At 46.1% G+C, this 25,450-nt stretch overlaps 1 protein-coding gene across 6 annotated transcripts in view; it reads right to left on the bottom strand.

The window, feature by feature from the left end:
- LOC307209973 (dynein axonemal intermediate chain 2-like) overlaps positions 1–25,450 on the bottom strand; it is an 85,982-nt gene that overhangs the window by 45,422 nt on the left and 15,110 nt on the right. For 3 of the 6 annotated variants that reach the window (XM_079965459.1, XM_079965458.1, XM_079965457.1), the window contains exons 7-14: positions 23,677–23,816; positions 20,940–21,062; positions 17,449–17,672; positions 15,633–15,768; positions 14,851–14,997; positions 13,040–13,273; positions 12,287–12,331; positions 8,569–8,771 (exon numbers count right to left, since the gene is read on the bottom strand). In XM_079965459.1, the coding sequence (XP_079821585.1) occupies positions 8,682–8,771; positions 12,287–12,331; positions 13,040–13,273; positions 14,851–14,997; positions 15,633–15,768; positions 17,449–17,672; positions 20,940–21,062; positions 23,677–23,816 (1,139 nt within the window). In that variant the 3' untranslated portion in view covers positions 8,569–8,681. Of the gene's footprint in view, positions 1–3,894; positions 3,937–8,568; positions 8,772–12,286; positions 12,332–13,039; positions 13,274–14,850; positions 14,998–15,632; positions 15,769–17,448; positions 17,673–20,939; positions 21,063–23,676; positions 23,817–25,450 lie in introns of those variants that run through there. The other 3 variants (XM_079965461.1, XM_079965460.1, XM_079965462.1) reach the window with 3 other exon arrangements.

The raw sequence follows: 25,450 nt of genomic DNA, 5'->3' as shown, positions 1-25,450 counted from the left end.
AAGGTTTTTTCCCTCAAAAACCCCCACACCATTTTATACAGCATCACATGGGCTGCTGTTAGGAAACTCACTGCAGTTTCTAAATCACCCCTCTAAACCCTATATTATAATAATAATAATAATAATAATAATAATAATAATAATAATAATAATAATTTACTTATACCTGCCCATCTGTTTAAGGTCATTTTGTCGTACGCACACACCTATCTGAAGCTGGAGCATCATTCAAAAAAGCAGAGAGGAAATCGAAGTCTGCATAACTGAAATGCAATTCTGTATCTACTGCTTTTTGCATTTTTACTGTTGCTACGACAACTGCTTTTGTTTCTGATCTGTTTTATGGTTTTCTTTTGTAGGCTATCTTGAAAATCTAGATTAAAAAAAATGTGTGTTTTTTTAAAGTCTGCATAACTGAGATACAATTTACAAATGACTGTATACCTAGGAATTAGAATTTTATATTGCCAGAGTTTAGATAAAGCACACTCTCTTGTGCAACAGGTATAACGGCTTATTTAATTAGTTGGTTAGTTAGAATATGGATATACTTTACTGCTTTTCAGTAAAAGTGATCGAAGCACTTTACACAGTACAATGTTGGCTTACAAACATTCTTGAATAAAGTTGGTTACATTCTCAGTAGGGGTGGCTCCACATATATGCCTTCTGGTCTAGGCTCCTATATAGGTAAAGGTAAAGGGACCCCTGACCATTAAGTCCAGTCATGGCCAACTCTGGAGTTGCGGCCTCATCTTGCTTTATTGGCCGAGGGAGCTGGCGTACAGCTTCCAGGTCATGTGGCCAGCATGACTAAGGTGCTTCTGGCAAACCAGAGCAGCGCACAGAAACACCGTTTACCTTCCCGCCGGAGCGGTACTTATTTATCTACTTGCACTTTGACGTGCTTTTGAACTGCTAGTTTGGCAGGAGCAGGGACCGAGCAACGGGAGCTCACCCCTTGGCGGGGATTCGAACCACCGACCTTCTGATTGGCAAGTCCTAGGCTCTGTGGTTGAACCTACAGCGTCCCCCGCGTCCCCAGGCTCCTATATAGGAATATAGAAATCTGCCTTATACTGAGACAGATGCCTGAGATATAATGTGCTCTACCACTAAACCACAGCCCCTTCCCCTATTACTCTCTCCCCCTCTGGCCCCATCCCTCTCTGTGCTTTTTCTCTCCATCATTTCCTTTTACATTGCAAGATCCATTGAGGCAGGAGCCTGTTTTCACTTCACACATGTGGCCCATGCCTTTGTGCTGAGGGTGCTCCAGTTAGCACAAGCCTAGGCAGACTCGGCCCTTCAGATGTTTTGGGACTACAACTCCCATCATCCCTGACCACTGGTCCTGTTAGCTAGGGATGATGGGAGTTGTAGTCCCAAAACACCTGGAGGGCCGAGTCTGCCTATGCCTGAATTAGATTAATTGTGCTGGAAAATAGAGCAGGCTGCACATACATTGCAACAGGAATTGAATTATCTGAATGTTGATTGCCAAGATGATCCCATTGTGCACGACAATTGCCACTCTGTGCCATGAACACACAACAATTGACTCCTGGTTATCATCATGTCAGTTTTCATTATTTTAATCCCAGGGTAGCCCCTCTCCATTCCTTATCCAAATATCGATTCAGATACACAAGGCTACACAGGTCCGGTGTAATGCAATGCACACAGCAAAATACACAGGAGCTTTTCTCTATGCGTGCACCAGAGGCAATAGCCACAATGCACCCCGGCTCCTTAAGAATCTTGCAGCCTGCCTAACCATCATTGGGTAACATTTTATTTAGCAACACTTTGTTTGTTTGTTTGCTCACCCTAAGCTCCCAGGGTGGGTTACAGCATTAAAAACAATATTTAAAACAACTTATACTATAAAGACAATGCTTAGCCAGCCTGCACCTAGGGAATAAAATAATAATAATAATAATAATAATAATAATAATAATAATAATAATAAATTATTTATATCCCGCCCTCCCCAGCCGAAGCCGGGCTCAGGGTGGCTAACAACACTAAAACAGTGCAACATTATAAAAACATTATAAACATAACATAATAAAACTAGTGGACAGGAGAACTGACACATACTTCGTTATCCCAAGTCATTATTTGCAGCTAAGTATGTTTACAGGGCTTGACCCTGCATAACTACAGCTATTCTAACCTGCCAGACAGGCTAAGCTGATAGAGTCAGCGAAGCTCTCTCTGGATCCCATTTTGATAAGGGAGAAAGCTGATCATCTAAGACCAAGGGGCACCCTTAGGACACCTACTTTGACCTTTCATATACTTACCGTCTAACACAACCAACTCAGCTCTTAATCAACTCGATCGCCATGCCGTTGTATTCGGGTTCCTTTGCCAATTGCGTGCGCGTGTCCGTGCGCGTATACCATTTCAAAAAGCGCTTGCCAACTTTTCTCTCTCGTCCTGCTGACGGACTTGACCGCCCGCTTCCCTTCCTTTTCACCCCTGGAGAGGACTTAGAAACAAGGAGCCCCTTTCACTCACCGTGAGCTGTTGGTCCTTGGAGTCGCCCGTCTCCTTCATGATCATGACAGGTGCGCACCCAGAAGGCGAGGAGGGTGGGTGGAAAGCCGGGGGCTGCTGGGTGGGAACTAATAAACAGGCGTCAGCCACGTGCGGGTCCCTCCTTTTCACTTGTCGATTTCACCTCTTTCTCCCTTCTTTACCCGAGGCTGGTCCGTTTCAAGCTCAGTTCATTCCGACCGGAAAAAGCCAAGCGGGCGCTTCTCAATCCGAGGCAAGACTTGGGAGGCGTCGCCATTCAACGGGCGCCCGCACCTCGCCAAATTACGCGCGCGCCTGCCCTTTTTGGAGAGCTGCCGCAAGCTGCAGCTCCGCCTGAGCCTCGCCTTGGGGGACTCTGCCGTTCCCCATCTGGGATCTGCAGAGGCTCAGCCTTTTCTCTGCCCCCGCCGTCTCGCGCCTCTCTCTCTTTCTTCCTTCCTCTCGCTGCCTCCTGGTGTTTCGGGTCCCCTGGAGATCTTTCCAAAGTGTACACAACAACCGGGCGCGCGGGAGGCTTGCTCCTGGTGACACAGAGGCGCGCGATTGGCTGGGCTGCGCGGTTTTGTCCTGCTCCGCGTCGCCCTCTGGCGCTTAGTACCGAAGAGGGAGTGGGGGGCGGGTGCCACGGAAGGATAGAATCATGGGATCGTAGAGTTGGAACGGACCTTCCCCCCCAATTTCATCTAGTCCAACCCCCCCCCCCCCGCAATGCAGGAATCTCTGCTGAGAAGCATCCATGGCAGATGGCCAGATAGAGAAGGACCTGCGGTGGCTGCAGCCAGAGAACTCAGCCCGTTTCCAGAGATTCTGGCATTCGCCCTGGAGGATGTCCCGAAGTAACCCATCAAACAGCTTCGCCCCAGAACATGTGCAGAGTGCCTTTGCTTCATCACCGAACATAGGAGCCAACTCCTAGGGGCCGTGGTCTCTTCGCACCCCCCTAATAAAATATTTGAGGGGGGTTTCTCCCTCAAAATTGATGGGCATTGCCATTCAAACGGGGGGGGGGGCGCATCTTGTGATCAATAATGCAGGGCTGGGTTTACCTGGGCCCCCTCAATATTTTATTCAAATTGGCACCCCTGGCACCGAACACTCTCAGGCCATTTCCCCCACTGCATGGTCTGGGGCTGAGGTGGAAGGGATTTTTGTTGAGGAGGGTGCAGCAACAGCACCAGGCTTCAAGAAGAAGATATTAGCGGGACAATTATAGTGTTCAAAGTAGCCACAATATCCATTTATCTCTACCACTTTGCATGGGACAAAGAAGGAATAAGCAATTGCGGGGTTATCCGTAGCACCTCTTGTAACTTACCTGTTCTCTTTGAGGTTTTTCCCACAGAGCCCCTTCCTTTGCTCTCTTTACACGTCACTTGGTGGCTCACCTGGCTATTCCAAAAATTAGAAGCCTTGATTAGATTTTAACATGTGCTGGATGCAGGGATTAGAGAGGTCTGGCACTCAGCTGAACACCACAAACTCATAATACTATTCAAGGACAATGTCACAAATGCTACACTTGGCCTCTCCCTCTCCTCCAGCTACCGCTGAAGAGCTAAACCATGGGTAGGCAAACTAAGGCCCGGGGGCCAGATCCAGCCCAATCACCTTCTAAATCCAGCCCACGGACAGTCCAGGAATCAGCATGTTTTTACATAAGTAGAATGTGTCCTTTTATTTAAAATGCATCTCTGGGTTATTTGTGGGGCATAGGAATTCATTCATTCCCCCCCCCCCCAATATAGTCTGGCCCCCCCACAAGGTCTGAGGGACAGTGTGAAACAAGTTTCGGAATACTTTATGGGCCCTAGCTTTAACTATGGAAATCTGGCCAATCTGGCAAGAAGGAATATAAGCATTGTTGGGTTGGAGCTCCCCCAAGATCTGCTTTTTAGCACCAAAGATTATCAAGAAGATTGGCAGAAGGGAAGTGAAGAAGAGTTAAGAGCCTCGGACATAAGATCTCCAGGTTGATGGACGCTGGGAGGTTGATGGAACTGACGGCAGGGGCCGAGACCGGGGTGGGGAGACAGTGGAAGAAAATTGGGAATTTAAAGTGTATATATGGAGATTCTAAAAAAAAATTAATGAGAGATGGAAAAACCGTGGAATGAAATTTTTATGACCCTAGGGGAAATGTCTTAAGAGATTAAGTTCAATTATATTAGTTTTAATGAGAAATAAGATTAAACAAAGTAAAAATGGATGATTAATTGGTGAAAGAAGAGAATGTTAAATTACAGTATATGAAGATAAATTATTAGGATAAAAACAAAGATGAAGGATTTGCTGAAATATCTGACTGAACCAGAATACAAAGAGGGGAGGTGTGAGGAGGTCAAGGAAATAAGCTAAAGAAAGAAAGTTATGTAAAGGTTTGATTTGTTCTTTTTTTATTGTATGCTTTTTTTCTTTTTTGTCTGTTTTCCTTTTTTATCTTTTTTCTTTGATGGGACTTGTTTTTATGTATTGTTTTGCTTTCTTTTTTGGTTTAATTGGGTGTTTTTCTGTTGTTATTTTTTTATTATTCATGTAACCTTTAAAAATTTTAATAATTTTTTTTTTTTTAAAAAAAAGGTCTGAGGGACAGTGGACCGGCCCCCCTGCTGAAAAAGTTTGCTGACCCCTGAGCTAAAGGGCCATATTGCTGTGAGGTTGCCTAGAGGAAGGCTTAAGAAGAGACACAGCAAAAGCAGATCATTTATGAAGAAATAGTGCCTGGGTTTGTTTGCTTCCCCGTTCTCTTTTTCCCTTCTCCCCAGATGTCTATTTATTAGCTGCAAGGAGTGTGCTGTTTTTTAAACCCTCATATATATAAAGCTCCTATATATCATGAGGGACGTGGGTGGCGCTGTGGGTTCAACCACAGAGCCTAGGACTTGCCGATCACAAGGTCAGTGGTTCGAACTCCCACGACGGGGTGAGCTCCTGTTGCTCGGTCCCTGCTCCTGCCAACCTAGCAGTTCAAAAGCACATCAAAGTGCAAGTAGATAAATAGGGACCGCTCCGGCGGGAAGGTAAACGGCGTCTCCGTGCGCTGCTCTGGTTTGCCAGAAGCGGCTTAGTCATGCTGGCCACATGACCAGGAAGCTGTACACCGGCTCCCTCGGCCAATAAAGCGAGATGAGCGCTGCAACCCCAGAGTCGGCCACGACTGGACCTAATGGTCAGGTGTCCCTTTACCTTTATATATCATGGGGACCTTCATGAGACAGACACAATGCTCCATGGGAAAGGCATCCAGTTTATGCAGCAGCAATGATACGAAGTGTGGTGGGATTGCACAGGGTGCAAAAGAAAAATCCTGAGAGCTAGAAATTTAGGATTTCAATATGTTTGGAACTGCTCTTGGCATGCGAAATTGTGCATGCTTTCAAACAAGTTTACCAAAGGGAGAGCTCAACCTTTAAGTAGTAACTCGCTAAGTAACTAACAGCAGGGACTGTGCGTTTACAAGTGCATTTTGCGCATAGGCCAGATGCTGTGTGCACATCAGGAAGGAAAAAATAATAATAAAGACTGTAACAAGACTCCATTGGAGGCCGCTCTTCTCCATTACTCTCACCCTCTGCTTCTACCTCGAGGAGAAAGTGTTTTGCACGAGCTGCAAGATGAGCATCCCATTAATAATTTAACCAACAGGGATTGGTGGAGCTGCTGCCCTACAATAGTAAGGCCTGGATATGTTGACTTTGCTGCGATAACTGGCCTTCGCTCTCTGTTGCGTGGTCCCTGGCGCCAATGATTCTGGTTATTGTAGCTCAACTGTCTTTGTGTCTGTGTCTCTCTCTGTGTCCTTTGCCATTTGAAGCACTTTGGATTTGAGAAGCGACAGTGGGAGTTTTCTCTTGTCGTGTTGGAGGCAGCAAATGCAAAGATTCCTTTGGCTCAGACATTAAAAGGAGCAGGAAGGCAACAGCTTTAAGATCAGATACCTAGAATAACAGGTTGGGAATTGCCCAAGAAAGATGTTAAATTATTTTTGTATGCCACAACTGCTGCTCAAATTTTATTAGAAGTACCAACAGTGGAAGACTGGCAGATGAAAATGATGGATTTTTTGGAGCTGGCCGATCTGACCAGAAGAGTCCGCGACCAGAAGGAGGAGGAGTACCAGGAAGAATGGGCAAAATTTAAAAACTATTTTGTTAAATATGTTAAGTTAAATTAATTGGAGATGCTTGCAAAAAAACATATAGTCTTAGGATTGAAATAGGTAATGTGATGAATTAATATGTTTAATGTGGAATGTGAAAGAAAGAAAGATGTTAAGTGATTAATTTTATTAGAATATTGGTTTTGGAAAACCATTAGAATGATATCCACTGAAATTCAACCAGGGGGATATGAGGAAGTCACTTAACAATGTTACTAAGTTTGGTTTAAATACCGTTGAGATTTATGTTTGTTTTATTTTTTGGGGGAAAATCAATTTAAAAAATTGGGAAAAAAAAGATCAGATACCATCTTTCCATTGTATTACACAAAGTGATTATAGGGCAGCGATGGCCAATTCCAGGTTCTGACATCTCATTAAGGAGGGCTTTGAGAGGAGGAGATGGATACTACTTTGTAACTGTGCTGGCCTGATGAAGAGGAAATTTTACACCTCACTCTCGGAAAAGTGAGTGGGTGACATTGGAAAGAAAACCCACCCTTTGTGGAAATATATTTAGGTGCGAAGGCTCAAAGGGTTCAATATTTCTAGATAAAGTATTATTATTACTCACAATTTGACCTTCAGAACTAGTCACTCCAAAGGAAAAATACACAGCGCAGGGGGGACGGGACCTGTGGCCCTCTAAGTATTGTTGGACTACAGCTCCCATCATCCCTGACCACTGGGGATGATCGGAGTTGGAGTCCAACTACATTTATTGGGCCACAGTGAAAATGTGTGTCCCAGGCTTTTAAGCGTCGTCTACCCTCTTGGATATGGAGAGCCAGTGTGGTGTAGTGATTAAGAGCGGCAGATTCGTAATCTGGTGAACCGGGTTTGATTCCCTGCTCCTCCACATGCAGCTACTGGGTGACCTTGGGCTAGTCACACTTCTCTGAAGTCTCTCAGCCTCACTCACCTCACAGAGTGTTTGTTGTGGGGGAGGAAGGGAAAGGAGATTGTTAGCTGCTTTGAGCCTCCTTAGGGTAGTGATAAAGCGGGATATCAAGTCCAAACTCCTCCTACCCATGTACTATCTGAAACCAAAGGGGCGCATAGGTTGCCAGATGTGAAATTTTCTTCAGCTCTCCTACCCCACTATTGGGTTTTCCCCCAGACTGATGTTTCCTCTGATTTATTGCCGAAGAGTGGGTTTTCCTGGAGAAAGCAGCAGGGCAAAGATAAAACCACTTGGAAAAGCAGACAGCCACTCAGACCCATATTTTCTAAGTACAGAACAAGCAGAAGTGTGGATGAGCCCTTATTAGATGTCTCTGAATGCTTCCACACAGGTATTTATTATGGGATCGGGGCTCCACATATATATCCGTCTTTATTTCCCCCCTATTTAATCTAGATGTGTTTCTGGGAGAAATTGGGGCAGGGAACCCCATATGGCTAATAATGACCTGCTTATAATATCTTGATGACCTTTTTGCAAATGAAGCCCCCATCTGAAATCACTCTGTTATCTCCTATGTCGCTTGGCTGCCTTGCCTAGAGTGCTTTATTAATGCCACTCAACATTATAAACTGTCACAGTACTGAACCACACCTTCAGATGGCAGCAGCAAAAGCACCTTGCTCCCTCCCCCTTGGCAGAGACGCTGCAAAAGGACCAATTTCCCCTTGTTGTTATTTATGGATTTCTCTCTCCTGTGCAGAATATTAAAGCGTCCCCTATGCGGAAGTTCCTTTTCTTGTTTTCAGCCCTGTATTGCTATCAATTCATCATGGCGATCTCAAATTTTATTTCTGTCCCTCTGGCACTGAGAGTTATTGCAAGTTTCCATGGCAAAGGCACTCAGGACTCAGCTGGACACTCGTTTGAGTTAGGATAGAGCAGGGGGAGAAAAGTGCAAAAAAAAATGTTGCTATATTTATTGATAGAGTCTGTTGTGTAAAAAAAAATGATAGAAAGAGCAAACAGGAAGGCATATAAATTCCATGCAGGAATTTCAGGGTTCCCCATTCACTACTCTTCTTCTTCTTCTTCTTCTTCTTCTTCCTCCTCCTCCTCCTCCTCCTCTTCCTCTTCCTCTTCCTCTTCCTCTTCCTCCTCCTCCTGCAAAAACAAAAAACCAGGAATATGTCTTTGCAAATTTGCACTAACAAGTGAACTCCGCTCAAAATCAGTTTCTGGGAGAGGTATATCCTTATCTCTTCTGGATTAAAAGTTACCATAATGAATTGGAAACCACTTCAGACAGGTGAGGAATTGCATTTTTTTTAATCCCACAGTAAATAAACAACCAAAAACCCCAACTCACTGCACACAGAAAAGGAGAAATTCAGGAGAAAGGGTTTTCAACTTAACGTTTTCCCTGGTGTACTAGTTCCTACACACATAAGTTTGGAAACCTCACCTGCAGTCTGAGGTAATGCAGCCCCCTGAGGAACTCTGCCATACGATTCTGCTGAAGGCCACAGGTCAGCCCTGAGCGTTACATGGTCCCTGTAGCCGTGCAAATTGGCTGGGGCAGAAATAATACTAAGAAGAGTAAGGAACTCATTCTTGCAGGAGGCAGGGATTGCCCCCCAATTTCAGATAGGATTGCACAAATTCATGGAGAGGGCTATCAAAGGCAACTAGCTATGACGGCTATGTTTTACCACCTTGCAGACAAAGGTCCGTATAGTTAAAGCTATGGTTTTCCCAGTAGTGATGATGTATGGAAGTGAGAGCTGGACCATAAAGAAGGCTGATCGCCGAAGAATTGATGCTTTTGAATTATGATGCTGAAGGAGACTCTTGAGAGTCCCATGGATGATCAAACCTATCCATTCTGAAGGAAATCAGCCCTGAGTGCTCACTGGAAGGACAGATCCTGAAGCTGAGGCTTCAATACTTTGGCCACCTCTTGAGAAGAGAAGATTCCCTGGAAAAGACCCTGATGTTGGGAAAGATGGAGGGCACAAGGAGAAGGGGACGACAGAGGACGAGATGGTTGGACAGTGTTCTTGAAGCTACCAGCATGAGTTTGACCAAACTGTGGGAGGCAGTGGAAGACAGGAGTGCCTGGCGTGCTCTGGTCCATGGGGTCACGAAGAGTCGGACACAACTAAACGGCTAAACAACAACAAATGCTTCTGAAAAGAGTTGCTGGAAACCCCAGGAGAGGAGAGTGCTCTCGTGCTTGAATCCCACTTGCTGGTTTCCCTGCAGGCAACTGTTAAGCCACTGTAAGAACAGGATGCTGGACTATAATCATCGTATTTTTATTTATTTATACCCTACCCATCTGGCTGCGTTTCCCCAGCCACTCTGAGGGGCTCACAGCACATAAAAAAATTCTAAAACATTAGACATCAAAAATTTCCTGATATAGGCTGCCTTCAGATGTCTTCTGCACTGGCTCCCAGTGGAGTACAGGGTCAGGTTTAAGGTGCTGGTTTTGACCTTTAAAGCCCTACGCGGCCTAGGACCCACATACCTATGGGACCGTCTCTCCTGGTATGCCCCGCAGAGAACCTTAAGGTCCACAAATGACAACACTTTGGAGGTCCCGAGTCGCAAGGTGGTTAGATTGGTCTCAACTAGGGCCAGGGCCTTTCCAGTACTGGCCCCGACTTGGTGGAACGCTCTGTCACAAGAGACCAGGGCCCTGCAGGACTTGACATCTTTCTGCAGGGCCTGCAAGACAGAGCTGTTCCGCCTGGCTTGGACTCAGTCTGACCCTTATGTTTCCCTCCCCTTATGGTTTTGATCTATGGGCTACTATTAAAATGAGGCTGCATTTTAAATTATATTTTAACCTGTATTTTAAATTGGTTTTTTAATTTTACTGGTGTTAGCTGCCCTGAGCCCGGCTCTGGCCAGGGAGGGCAGGGTATAAATAAAATTTTATTTATTTATTTATTTATTTATTTATTTATTTGTTAATGTCAGATAGTTGTTTATTTCCTTGACAACTGGTGGGAGTGCGTTCCACAGGGAAGGCGCCAGTACCAAGAAGGCCCTCTGCCTGGTTCCCTGTAACTTGGCTTCTCACAGTGAGGGAACCGCCAGAAGGCCCTTGGTGCTGGACCTCAGTATCCGGGCTGAACGATGGGGGTGGAGACGCTCCTTCAGGGCTAGATGGGACATGGGCCTGATCTAACAGGCTCTTCCTATGTTCTTAGGAGAGCTGCTGCTGCCACCAGTCAGTGTGGACAGTTCTGAACTGGATGGACCAATGGTATGACTAGGTATATGGCAGCCAGGTTTGCCAAATTGAATATTTTTTGGGGGGGGGGGCAGGTAAGCCCCGCCTCACATAATCGAGTACAGGACGCAGCACATGTATGCTATTTGAATGGCAATGTCCATCACCTTGGGAGGATGGCAGGCCTTCTCAGATATTTGATTGGGGGAAGCAAAGGAACCTAGCAGCTGGCTCTGATGATGACAACTATGTTCCTAAAATACCCTAGAACCTTCTTTTCAGTCTCGGTATAAAGTCTGAGGGATCCATGGTCATATCTGGGTAAAAACGCCGAGCAACCATGCCCTGTAAATTAGAGAATTTATTGAGGAATGGCAACTGATTGTTCGCCTCCATGTTGTCAGTGGTGGTGGGAACACATTTACTAATGTTGTTGTTAAATCTTCTAGCCCAGTGTTTCCCAAACCTGGGTGTCCACCTGTTTGTTGGACTGCAATTCCCATCACCCCTGGTTCTGGTCTTTCCAGCTAGGGATGATGGGAGTTGTAGTCCAAAAACAGCTGGAGGCCAAAGTTTGGGAAACACTGTTCTAGCCTGATCCGGCAGGCTATTCTTATGTTCATAGCTGTGGCAAATACCTCATACGGATCAACCAATCCCATCCATGCTCCTGTTTTATGGTCATTATTGGTGGCTAGTGTGACAAGTTTGCTTGGGTCAGTGGGCAAGCTCCATTAACAAGAGTGTTCTTCTATTTTAAGGAGGTTGGGACGGGTCCAGAGTTTCTTGGATATCTTGCAGATCAAGGACGCTCCACACATTAAATCAGGGGTCAGCAAACTTTTTCAGCAGGGGGCCGGTCCACTGTCCCTCAGGGGCCAGACTATATTTTGGAAAAATAATAATGAACGTATTCCTATGCCCCACAAATAACCCAGAGATGCAATTTAAATTAAAGGACACATTCTACTCATGTAAAAACACGATGATTCCTGGACCATCCGTGGGCTGGATTTAGAAGGCGATTGGACCGGATCCGGCCCCCGGGTCTTAGTTTGCTTAAAAAGGTAAAGGGACCCCTGACCATTAGGTCCAGTCGTGACCGACTCTGGGGTTGCGGCGCTCATCTCACTTTATTGGCCGAGGGAGCCGGCGTACAGCTTCCGGGTCATGTGGCCAGCATGACTAAGCTGCTTCTGGTGAACCAGAGCAGAGCACGGAAACGCCGTTTACCTTCCCGCCGGGGCAGTACCTATTTATCTACTTGCACTTTGACGCGCTTTTGAACTGCTAGGTTGGCAGGAGCAGGGACCGGGCAATGGGAGCTCACCCTGTCGCGGGGATTCGAACCGTCAACCTTCCGATTGGCAAGCCCTGGCTCTGTGGCTTACCCATGCATTAAATGATATTTGAGGATGGGATCAGGAATACTGACCTTAGGAAGGATTGGTTCATCGTCTTCTTCATCAAATGTCCGCTCCTGAAATATGGAAGGATGTTATAAGATATGTGGCCATCTGAAACATCTTCCTGGAACATTCCTTTTCTTGCTATGCATTAAGTGCCCCTGTACCATGATGTCACATTCTTGGAGGCTATTTCTTCTACTTTATTTATTTATCTGTCCCCTCCTGCATGTAATTCCTATCCTGCCGTTCATCGCCAGACAATCCCAGGGTTACATACATTTCTGTAAATGATAAAGGTAAAGGTAAAGGTACCCCTGCCCGTACGGGCCAGTCTTGACAGACTCTGGGGTTGTGCGCCCATCTCACTTAAGAGGCCAGGGGCCAGCGCTGTCCGGAGACACTTCCGGGTCACGTGGCCAGCATGACATCGCTGCTCTGGCGAGCCAGAGCCGCACACGGAAACGCCGTTTACCTTCCCGCTGGTAAGCGGTCCCTATTTATCTACTTGCACCCGGAGGTGCTTTCGAACTGCTAGGTTGGCAGGCGCTGGGACTGAGCAGCAGGAGCGCACCCCGCCGCAGGGATTCGAACCGCCGACCTTTCGATCGGCAAGCCCTAGGCGCTGAGGCTTTAACCCACAGCGCCACCTGCGTCCCTAGCGCCACCTGCGTCCCTCTGTAAATGATACCTGGCAGCTATTTTAAGACTCATCAGCCTCCCTGGACTTTGTGCTGTGCTTGCAGAGTCAACCTTTGCATCCTTCTCAGTGGTCCTGTTACCTGGTCGTCGCCAGTTTTGAGCTTGGCTTTCGCTCGCTCTCTGCGCTTGAGCTCTCCCTCGATGACGTCAAAGAACTCCTTCTGCACTCGTGCCAGGATCTCCTCCGGCTTCTCCTCTTCCAGGTCCTCTTTGCCCCTGTCCTCCTTGCTCTCTGTCTTGGTCCTCTCCTTAAGGCGCATTTCGCGGTGGCGGGCCTCCAGAATCTTCTCTCGTTTCGTCTCCCGCTCAAACATCTGAGGTGCACAGAAGGATTACAGGCTGAAAAGGACTCAAGGGAGCCCCGTAGGCAGAACTGAAGCGGACTACCTCACGGAGGCTAAATCAGTCATGCCACTACTTTGGACTATGGCGTTTCTGAGCCCTGTGTTGGGGTCCTGTGATAGTTCATTAACCTTCATATTAGAGAGATGCAGACCTGTTTCGTTTTAAAGATAGTCATACCTCTTGTTACGTCTGCTTCATGTTACGTTCTTTCAGGATACATCCTCCGGTGACCCGGAAGTACTGGAAAGGGTTACTTCTGAGTTTCGCTGCTCGCGCATGCGCAGACGTGCAAAATGACGTCACGCGCATGTGCAGAAGCGGCAAATCGCGACCCGCGCATGCGCAGTCGCGGGGTGCGTTCTGCTCATGTTGTGAACGGGGCTCCGGAACGGATCCCATTCGCAACCAGAGGTACCACTGTATATGGCAGATCCCATCAGTTTTCTACAAGTTTATTTTTTTTAAAAAAAAGTTTACAATAAACTAAGGTACTAACCCATATTAATCAGGCTATCAAGAGGCATTCACACAAATCAAGGACACATTTGAGTCATAGAATCATAGAGCTGGAAGGAACCCTGAGGATCTTCTAGTCCAATGTAGGAATATGCAGCTGTCTCATATTGGAATCGAACCTGCAACCTTGGCGTTATCAGTACCGTGTTCTAACCAACTGAGCTATCCAGGCTGAGCAAGCCAAAACACTTGAGGAGGGATAATAAAAGAATCAGCTGAACAATGATTAAATTATAACAACACAACAAGACGGAGAAGAAGAAGAAGAAGAAGAAGAAGAAGAAGAAGAAGAAGAGAGATCACACATGGGTGAAGGGGAATGGGGGGTATAGGGGAATTTGAAATATTATTTATAATATAGAAGCTGTGTTCTATTTGTATACAGCAAAGAGAAGTTTAGAGTAATTAAGGTAAAGGTAAAGGTACCCCTGCCCGTACGGGTCAGTCTTGCCAGACTCTGGGGTTGGTGCGCCCATCTCACTCAAGAGGCCAGGGGCCAGCGCTGTCCGGAGACACTTCCGGGTCACGTGGCCAGCGTGACATCGCTGCCCTGGTGAGCCAGAGCCGCACACGGAAACGCCGTTTACCTTCCCGCCAGTAAGCGGTCCCTATTTATCTACTTGCACCCGGGGGTGCTTTCGAACTGCTAGGTTGGCAGGCGTTAGAGTAATTAGGTATATTTTAATTTAGTTAATTATGTAATAGGTTTATGTTAGAAAATGAATATGGATGTTGAATTTGATCTTTGTAATTTTTCTTTTTTCGGTTTTGGAAATAATAATAATAATAAAAAAGAAGACCCATTAAAAATAATTAAAGTAAAAACACTTGAGGAGGGTGTATAACAGGGCCATGGCCTTGGCAGAAGTCTGAGGGCTAGAAGGAGAGGTCCACAGGGCCACATTCTCAGCACCTGGGCTGGAGATCCCCCACCCCTGAACCAGAGGAACAAAACACATGCACACATTCCTGCAAGGAGGTCTGTTTGCCTCACCCCCAATCTGCCCCCTAGGAAGCAAGAGACACTCACTGCGGAAGCCAGGTTCTTCTCATTCCGTTGCAAGGTACATAGGCCAGAGGAAAATTCCAGCAGTGTCACTGTACCCAGTTTGGAGCCACAGCCAATAAAACGCCCGTTGTCCTGTAAACGCAGGCTGAAGAGAGGGTCATCACAGACCTGTTGAAGAAAGACCCATTCAGGAGTGAAGGGTTTGCTGGCATTTCAATGCCAGTACAATTTCAAGGACTGAGTTTTAAATCTGAGTTTCAGATTTAAAGGATCGACAGCAGAACAGATTTTTCAGGGTTTTATTCAAATGCCATTCTGTTGCCCCATTTTGCCACCTTTTGGGGGATGCTCCCCACATTTCCCTTGCACAGAAGGTTTTCTGCATATAAAGAAAGGGGGGAAGGGGAACCATACGTGTGCAAATCGGCATTTAGCCTGCAGAAATTATGCATGTTTGAAAACTGTTTCATGCAGAGGCTTTCAAACAAATGTAACTGCGGCAAAAATGCAGCCATTTTCAAACAGGACAAGGCTCACAGATGTACAAACTTTCCCCTTCCAAGAAAGTGGCTACCTGCTGAAGCCCAGACTTAACTATTTGGCTACTGTTGCAGCCCCAGAGTCACCCGGAGCTACTGCAAAGTCCGGCAGAAGTGACAAAAACCACTACTTAATTTCAAATGGGCACCAAGCTAGAGATCTTCCAAGTTAACGTTCTGCCTCTAGAGAGTGGAAGTCTCAGAACAGGAAGACTGCAACAGAAGAATCTGAAACGTGGATATGTTTGTTCCCTCTGGAATCACCTTCAAGTTGAGTGTAGGGTCGTTCTGTTTGAAGAGGAAGTCCCAGACATCAAGGGTGCCATCCATCTTGGTGGTGAAGAAGACAGCTGGCCGAGTGGTGCTCCAGCAGCCATCTGTGAGGTATGCCATATGGTATCTGCCAAAGAACGCAGCATTTCTTGTGTTTCAAAGGATCCATTTAAAAGGCTTCCTAGTACTGCTGCTTATTAAAAGTGAAGCTTTGCATGAAACGGTGTATTTCAAAGGAGGGAAAAGTGTAACTACTGTACCGCAGAGGAAACAGAAACCTATTGCATACCCTCCAATATTTCTCTGATGAAAACAGGGACATCCAATTAATAATAAAAATAATAATACCCTGTCCATCTGACTGGGCTCCAGCTACTCCGGGCGGCTTCCAACATATATAAAAAAACATGACAAAACTTAAAACACTTAAAAACTTCCCTATAAAGGGCTGCCTTCAGATGTTTTCTAAAGATTGTATAGTGACTTATCTCCTTGGCCCGGGGGTCGCATAACTCCATACCCTCCGACATTTATCCAATGAAAATAGTGCCATCCTAAGGAAAAGCGGGCTATTCCAGGATCAAATCAGAAACCGGGACAGCTTCTATAAATCGGAGACTGTCCCTGGAAAATAGGGACACATGGAGGGTCTGCTATTAATTCCCTGTGTTTGTGATGTAAATATCTTGGGCACTGGAATGTACACGGTTAGTCAATACCACTTTCACAGTCCACTTGAGGGCTGGAATTTGTATAAACTTCAAGGTTCCATATTTCCACAAGATTCCTTAACACCCTTCCTACAACCCTTCCGAGTTCAAGAAATCCAACATGCTGCATTGACCCTTCACAATTGCCTTGGCTATGCTCTGAGACACTTGGGAGAGGCAGCTGATTTAAGAGCAGAAGGGATCTCCTAGTTTACTGCTTTTCTCCGCTGGCGAGAATCGCACTGTAAGTTGCACACAGAGGAGCACTGATGTGACATTCTGTTTCAGTGTGCTTTCAAACAATTAATTGCTTAAAGCATGCTGCCTCCCCAAACCACAAAACAAGCATAAGGTGTAACAGCTATCCAAGGTGGAAAGGATGAAGACAAACACAAAGGGTTGTTTAGATTGCTACGTTGACATGGACTTCATAGAATCATAGAACTGTAGAAATGGAAGGAACCCTGAGGATCATCTAGAGAGGGCCTTTTTGGTAGTGGCACCCACCCTGTGGAGCACTCTCCCGTCAGAAGTCAAGGAGATGAGCAACTATACAACCTTTAAAATACATCTTCAGGCAGCCCTGTTTAGGGAAGCTTTTTAATGTGTAATGTTTTATTATGTGGCTGGGGCAACCCAATCAGATGGGCAAGGTACAAATAATAAAATGATGACAATCCAGTCCAGTGTTTCCCAAACTAGGGGTCTCCAGCTTTTTTGGGGACTACAGTTCCCATCATCCCTGACCACTGGTCCTGCTAGCTAAGGATGATGGGAGTTGTAGTCCAAAACAGCTGGAGCCCCAAGTCTGCAAAACACTGATCTAGTCCAACCCCCTGCAATGAAAAGGAATATGCAGCTGTCCCATACGGGGATCGAACCTGCAACCTTGGCATTATCAGCACCACGCTCCAACCAACTGAGCTAAGACTTTGTTGGTGGGCATGCCAGAAATTGACCTTGGAGCACCCTCAAGGTGAAAAAGTTGTGGCCACATTGTAACCCCTGACAGCACCAAGGCACCCACTGTTATGGCCAGCTGACATGTATGCAATTTTAAAAACAACAAGATATGGGCAACACAATGTGTTACCTACTTAGTCCACATGATGGATGATTCTCTGCTCTCTTCTGACCAAATACGTGCAGTCCAATCCCCAACGGTCAAAAAGTTCTTGGGGTAGAAAGGATTCCTTGACAGGGCATAGATTGGGCCGTGGTGCCCACTGAACGTGCAGACAATCTTCTCAGCAGCAGTCTTGGCTTTGCGGTTACAGGAAATCACAATCCCTTGCTCTGTTCCCACCATGAACTTGGTTGGCTATGGAAACACAATGGAACGCTATTGTTACGCTTCCGCGTGGTGGGTTCTCTTTTCCTGGACCAAAGAGCAGAGCTCACGAAAGGACTCACGTGGAGTAGAAAGGCAAGTGATGGTGGATTGGTTATTTTTTTATAAATATTGCTGCAAAGTTTGAGGAGACAAGAGCAACGAAGGCCAAAAATGGAACTCAACATGCACAATATTCACTGGAAGGGGAGACAGAGAGAGGTTGGCCGTCAAAGGATGGACAAGTGGAATCTGTAGATACCGTATTTTTCACTCTATAACACGCACCCGACCATAAAACGCACATAGTTTTTAGAGGAGGAAAACAAGAAAAAAAATATTCTAAATGAAACAGTGGATGTATGATTTTTGTGGTTCAGACATGTGATCTGACGGTGAGTTTGGGGTAGCCGTTGGGCTGAGCAATGGAAGAACCTGCTGTCAAAAGCCCAAACAGACGCTGACCTCAGCTTAGCTGGCTGCTGAGAGCTCTCAAAAACCCAGGTTTTATGGGAACTTAGACCATGGGACCTCTTTCACCCAATTACCTTGTGACCCTGGCCTTGAAGCCTTAATGGGAGACAGCTATATGTAAGCACATTCTTTCTGAGGTTCTAACCCATTCCTAGGGACATGGGTGGCGCTGTGGGTTAAACCACAGAGCCTAGGGCTTGCCGATCAGAAGGTCAGCGGTTCGAATCCCCGCGACGGGGTGAGCTCCCATTGTTCGGTCCCTGCTTCTGCCAACCTAGCAGTTCGAAAGCACGTCAAAGTGCAAGTAGATAAATAGGTACCGCTCCGGCGGGAAGGTAAACGGCGTTTCCGTGCGCTGCTCTGGTTCGCCAGAAGCGGCTTAGTCATGCTGGCCACATGACCCGGAAGCTGTACGCCGGCTCCCTCGGCCAATAAAGCGAGATGAGCGCCGCAACCCCAGAGTTGGCCACGACTGGACCTAATGGTCAGGGGTCCCTTTACCTTTAACGCATTCCTATAAACCAGTCTTAAAGGGGTGATATCACCACACCTGGCCTAAGGATGTCCCATGTCTTGGCCTCATAACTTGACAACAACAACAACTATTTATTATCTATTCGTCTGACTGGGTTGCCCCAGCCACTCTGCGCTGCTTCTGACAAATTAAAAGATAAGACCACACACCACAGAAAACCACAGAAAAAGGCAGTCCCTACACCTTCAGTGTAGAGTACGATTCACTAGCTGGCGGGGGAGAAAAATAACTTCGCAATGACAACATTAAATATTATGTTCTTTAGACTTTGTGGACTTGTGTGTGTCTCTCTCCCCGCTCCCCGCACAACTTTCAAAGTTAGGCTCGTAGGCTTGTTGGGATGTGTGATGCACAATTTAGCTTCCCTGCTGGTTCTCAGAAAACCTGCAGCCTCAGTGATTAGGGGCTTGCTTGGCCACCTAACAAAGAGATAAAGATGCTTATTGAGATTCAGCTCCTGCTGGCTGCAGAGATTAGATCCCTTCACAAGCGGCAGCCGATTCCCACACCCCCAATCTCAGAAGCGGCCATTTCAGAGCGAGAAGATTTAACAACAATGTTAGTCAATGTGTTCCTCACCCCCCACCCCCAACATGGAGGTGAGCCATATTTTAAAAGTTGCACAGTTCCTCAGTAAATGCTGGTTGTTCTTACCCACTTGCTAGCTTATCCAGAAATAACAATGGATACCTCAGACTTTATACCAAGACTGAAAAGAAGGAAGTCGGGTGTTTTAGGAACATAGATGCCATACACCAAGTCAGACCACTGGGCGGTCCATCTAGCTCGCCTTCCATCGCTGCTCCCCTTACTCTCTTGCAGTTTACATGTTATATCCTCAAAAGTCCAGTTTGTTCCCTTGTACCTCTCCAATAAGGGATGTGGGTGGCGTTGTGGTCTAAACCACTGAGCCTCTTGGGCCTGTCGATCAGAAGGTCGGTAGTTCGAATCCCCATGACGGGATGAGCCCATTGCTCATTCCCAGGTCCTGCCAACCTAGCAATTTAAAAGCACGCCAAAAAGTGCAAGTAGATAAATAGGTATCACTCTGGTGGGAAGGTAAACGGTGTTTCCGTGCACTGCTCTGGTTTCGGTGTTCCGTTGCACCCGAAGCGGCTTAGTCATGCTGGCCACATGACCCAGAAAAACTGCGGACAAACGCCGGCTCCCTCGGCCTGTAAAGTAAGATGAGTGCCGCAACCCCAGAGTCGTCTGCAACTGGACTTAACTGTCAGGGGTCCTTTACTTTTTTACCTCTCCAAAGCCTAGTCAAATTTCTGCAAAAGAAAATGCCAGTGTGCAGACTGTGTACTATAATATATATATATATAAATGATGCCCTCTCCTGTGCTCCTGGTGCACTCAGAATGTCCTGGTTTTAAATTGTGTTTCTCTAGGCACATCTCTATTGCCATTTCACTCTTAAGCTTTTTCCCGGATACTTTTTTTAAAAAAAAAATCTCATGTGTTTTCTCTCCTTTAGTCCCCTCCCTACATAGTATCACTTAGGAACCGAAGTCAGGGTTTTAGTGGCACCCAAAAACTAAAAGGTGGGTGTTACGGAAGGGGGGGGCATGTCTTCTTCACCTTCTTCGCTACAATATATCCATTTATTAAGGGACAAAAATCTATAAAATCCATAGAAAATCAATGTGCCAATTTGCTCAATTTCTCTAGGACTCCCTCACACCTCCCCTGTCCTCCATAATCCCTCAAGCAAGGTGTCAAGACCCTAATCCTGTCAAATCACTCTGCCAAGCCTTTCCTCCAGGAAATGCCAGTACATGGACCATTGTCTTCTCATCAGGATGTGCTTATCTGCACATATCTCCAGCTCTGCATATTCCCCCTCCCTCCTCCATATGTTAATCCTGTATAACCCAACCTGTATAATGTATTCATGATGTCATCTGTGTAACCCAACCTCTCTTTAATGTATTCATGATGTAACTGGGATGTATTTTGCACTGTATTCTGGGACATGGAGGGAGTTTCAAAAGTTCATGTCACCCCTTTCTCGCTGTTCAATCTCGTCTTGAACCTGTTGCGCAATAAACTTGGATCTTCTGCAGTTTGCTCCTGTGCCCGGCTGAGCTCATTTTCTTCCGCAGGGACCCGCGGACACTTAGTCCGACGAGCTGGGTGGCAGAGTAGCCCCGCACCCAGATTTTAGCTGTAACAGTGGGGAAAGAAGACGAAAGCCTTCTCTAGAACTCAGATACACAGGGGAGAATTCAGAGCACACTCACCATGGTTGGCTCAAATTCCAGGGCAATGGCTCCTAAAGCATTTTCCAAGATCCCTTTCCTACTGATGTCCATCACGAGTGTTTCAGTTGGTTCAGCTAGTTTACGAATGTCCCACCACAGGACCTGGAAAAAAGAAATGCCATTACTGATGCTTTTTGAGGGGGCCCCACATTATGGGTGGGTTCAGATGGTTAGTTTACAACTCGCTGAAATGGTGGCAATTTCATTGGATGAAAGGTTTCTGCCACACTATTAGTAAACTTGATGGTCTGTTTGCTGATCCTTATACAACCCAAACAGCACCATCCACACACAAGAGGGGTGGTATCAGCATGCTTGGGAGAACCCCAAAGTTTTTTTGGGGGGGGCTAAGGAAGTGACCCTCCCCCAAAATATATACACACAACACAGTGAAGACTGCAAATGATCACTGCCCATGGAATGAGTTGGAAAAAACAATGGAAAACCATGGGGAATGGAATGGGGTATCTGACAAAACATGGCTGGCACCTTGTTAAGGAACTCTCCATGCTGCAACACTGTTTTGCACATCTTACTAGCTGATTTTAAGAGATGAGAAACCATCTAACGACAGCTTCAGGTGAGCAGGCTATTGCTAATTTTAACTATCATGTGGCCAACATAGTCATCTGAATCGGCTCCCATCATGAACTGCAAGATCTAACATCAAAATGTCTAATCTCTGATCAACAGCATAGTACTGAAGAACCTTCTATGCTCATTCCATCTACAGGCTCTGTTTCCCCACTAGGGATTGTTTCCAAGCGAAGCAGAATTTGACCAAGTATGTATGCTCTTTCCTAGCACTCTAGGCACCAGCATTTCACCCCCAATATCCACACCCTTGGCCTTCAGCGTTGCTGCTTGTCAACTTGTTCACCGAATCTTCGGTCTGGAGGGCTGGAAGTGGCACACTAATCCCTTAATTGAATCCTTTGTGCAGAGCCCAGGACTTGCTGTACCCGAAACATTCCTATCAGATTAGTTCAAATCATTCAGATTATTCTGTGCTGTGAAAGCAGAGAACAAGAGCAAAGAAAGGCGCCCAAGGGGCATCACAGACAGAAGACATCCAGATGGCTCCAGGAAGCAAGCTGTGTTGGATATTTAGGAGGGAAGGAAGAAGAGAAAAAGGAACTCCAAGTTCGTGGACCATCAGGTCTGCAAGGAATTCACCTGCCAACCTAGAAGATTGTCATCAGGATGAGATGGATTCTATTCCCAGAGCCTCTCCAAGATAAAAGTTTTTATCAGCTGGACAGCACATTCCCCCCCCCCACCACCATATGGCCTCCTCCATTGGTGGTAATCAGCAGTGGTTCATAAAGGCAACCCCCCCCCCTCCAATTTAGAGGACAAGAATCTTTTTTATTATACTAGCTGAAGCTCCCTGTGAAATTCAGTTGAAATTATTCTACAACCCCCCCCCCGCTTCAAAGGTCCAACTCTATGTTCTATCCACAGGAGCCAACTCCCAGGGGCAGAGGGGCCTTTGCCCCCCCCTAAAATATTTGAGGGGGCCGCCCCTTCCCAAGTTGATGGGCATTGCCATTCAAACTGTGTGTGTGTGCCGTGTCATGTGATTATGTGGGGCAGGACTTACCTGCCCCCTCCCCAATATTTTACTCAAGTTGGTTCTATGGTTCTATGACATCTGAGAGTTTTAGACTTTCATTAGTTCATGGGTAGGCAAACTAAGGCCCAGGGGCTGGATCCAGCCCAATCGCCTTCTAAATCCAGCCAGTGGATGGTCCGGGAATCAGTGTATTTTTACATGAGTAGGATGTGTCCTGTTATTTAAAATGCATCTCTGGGTTATTTGTGGGGCATAGGAATTTGTTCATTCCCCCCCCCCATATAGGCCGGCCCCCCACAAGGTCTGAGGGACAGTGGACCGGCCTCCTGCTGAAAAAGTTTGCTGACCCCTGCTTAGAAACAACCCAATGACTCCTCTCCCCTTTCTTCTCCTTCCTGAACAGTGTAGAATTCTCATAGCACCAAGAAGAAGAAGAAGAAGAAGAAGAGGAGGAGGAGGAGGAGGAGGAGGAGGAGGAGGAGGAGGAGTTTGGATTTGATATCCCGCTTTTTCACTACCCGAACAACCTTCCTCCCCCACAACAAACACTCTGTGAGGTGAGTGGGGCTGAGAGACTTCAAAGAAGTGTGACTAGCCCAAGGTCACCCGGCAGCTGCATGTGGAGGAGCGGAGACGTGAACCCGGTTCCCCAGATTACGAGACTACCACTCTTAACCACTACACCGCACTGGCTCTCTTCTTACTCTTCTCACAAGCCCTTCTTACTTTTTTCTGTCTACTTCTGAATTCTGCTATAGCGCTCCCAGCTACAGATCTTTCCATGAGCGTCCATTGCTCTATGGCTGAATGATTATTTGACGGGCACTGACCCAGAAGCCTTATTGGCTGCTCTTCAGAGATACACACCATCGGCTAGATGCACCATCTAGGATACAAGTACCACCCACATTCAGTGCTGTGGCTTAGCTGATAAATGCAGTTGATCGTTTGAACCAGCCAAGGGTACAGAAGCAGCGAGAAGCTCAAGTCATTTTTTAAAAAACAACAGAGCCTGGAGCAAAGCTGCAGGAGCACGAAGACGTCTCTAGTTCCTCCGTAGGTCTGGTGCAGCTACTGCACCCCTTTTCCTGAGTATCTATCTATTCCTATAGATAGCAAACTGCAGTATCTGTCTTTTACCTGCCCATCGGTGGATCCAGAGAAGCAATCCGTCCCAGTCTTTGACTGCAGCCAGATAGCATTATACACAGGATCCCGGTGGCTAAGCTCGACTGTGGTCAGTTCCACTGGCAGGCCTCCTTTTCGAGTGTCCCAGTAAGCTGAGGGGCAGTGAAAACAGGAATTGTGGGTCGCTTGAAAGATGCTCAGGTCCTCCTTCCACAAACAAGGTTAATAGCATCTTTTGGCTATAGGATTACTTGAGGGTCCTAGCTTGAAGTTGTTCAACATGCATCTAGGTCCTTGGTTATGGTTAGCTCAGTTGGTAGAATATGAGTCTCTTAATCTCAGGTTGGTGGGTTTGAGTCCCACGTCGGGCAAAAGATTACTGCTTTGCAGGGGGTTGGACTAGATGGCCCTCATGGTCCCTTCCAACTCTACAATTCTATGGTAATCGGGAAACCGCTCCCAAAAGTTAATCCAGCTTCTTTTCGCCACCCACACTGTTCCAGTCTACAGCTCGTCCTCAAAATGTTAACATAAACTGCTTTTATTTTGAATAAATCTCCCCAATTAATTAGATTTCAGGAATATATATTGAGCAATTCTTTAAAAATCAAGTATACATCATAGCTTTGCAGCATTTGCATTTACCGTATCTTTCACTCTATAAGAAGCACTTTTCCCCTCCTAAAAAGTAGGGGGAAATGTGTGTGCGTCTTATGGAGCAAATGCAGGCGGGAGGCTCTGCTCAGCGCTCCCTTTAAAGAACCGTGTGGAGCGTGTGTACGGCTCTTGGGGAGTTTTCTCCGAGGAAGGAGAAGGGCTGCCCTTCTCCCTCCTTGGGGAAAAGCCCCCAAGAGCCGCGCACACACTCCGCACGCTCTTTAAAGGGAGCACGGCTGTTGGGGGAGCCTTAGCTGCGCACAGCCTCTCCCGGGCAGGGGGTGAAGGCTCCCGTTGCCCGGGAGAGGCTGCGCGCGGCTATCCCATAAACCAGGACAGCAACCGGGCTTGCTGTCCTGGCTTCTGGGATTCAGAATCCCCCCCCCCCTTATTTTCCTCTTCCATAAACTAGGTGCGTTTTATGGTCTGGTGCATCTTATAGAGCAAAAAATACGGTCATTTTCAGATCCAGAAATGGAAGCGCCAATGTAAATGCCATACTCCAGTGATGTGAGGTGAAAATATTCTCTGCTAGAAAATTCTCTGGAGAATATTCTCCACAAACTGTAAATTCTAATGTAAGAACCAGTTTTACAATGCACATTTAAAAAATCCAGTAAATAATAAGTCAAGCTCTGATATTGCTAGTGTAAGTAATGAATAATGATTTTTTTTTAAAAATCCAGTTACATTACTGGGCATTGTATCATTCACCACTGGCAGTTCTGAAATGTGAGCTACAGAAAACATTTTTTTTTTTTTTAGTTTTAAAAAAGCTATTCATTAAATTTGATGAAAATTTGAATTTGTATGTATTTCTACTATATGTAATAGCCTTTTTCTATTTTGGTGTGACCTTATTCTTAGCAATTCTATACCCTTGGCCACACAGTGTGAATTTTTTTTTTTTACAGAAAGTAGCTTTAATGCTCTATACACTTAAAGTACCTAGGCCTATACAATTATGTGTAACAGCATGTGAGGTGGCCTTCATTTAAACAGTTGACATTTCTTTATTTTTATTTAGTGCCAGTAGCTAGTTTTTGCAGTGCCATTCAATGGTACAAGGTGTCATTTACCAGAGATTGCCATACTGAAATATATTATCAAATAATGATAATATATTTAA

This window comes from Podarcis cretensis (genome assembly GCF_951804945.1).
Source record: "Podarcis cretensis genome assembly, chromosome: 2".
In the NCBI taxonomy this organism is placed as follows: Eukaryota; Metazoa; Chordata; class Lepidosauria; order Squamata; family Lacertidae; genus Podarcis; species Podarcis cretensis.
This window is presented reverse-complemented; position numbering and strand designations above follow the sequence as displayed.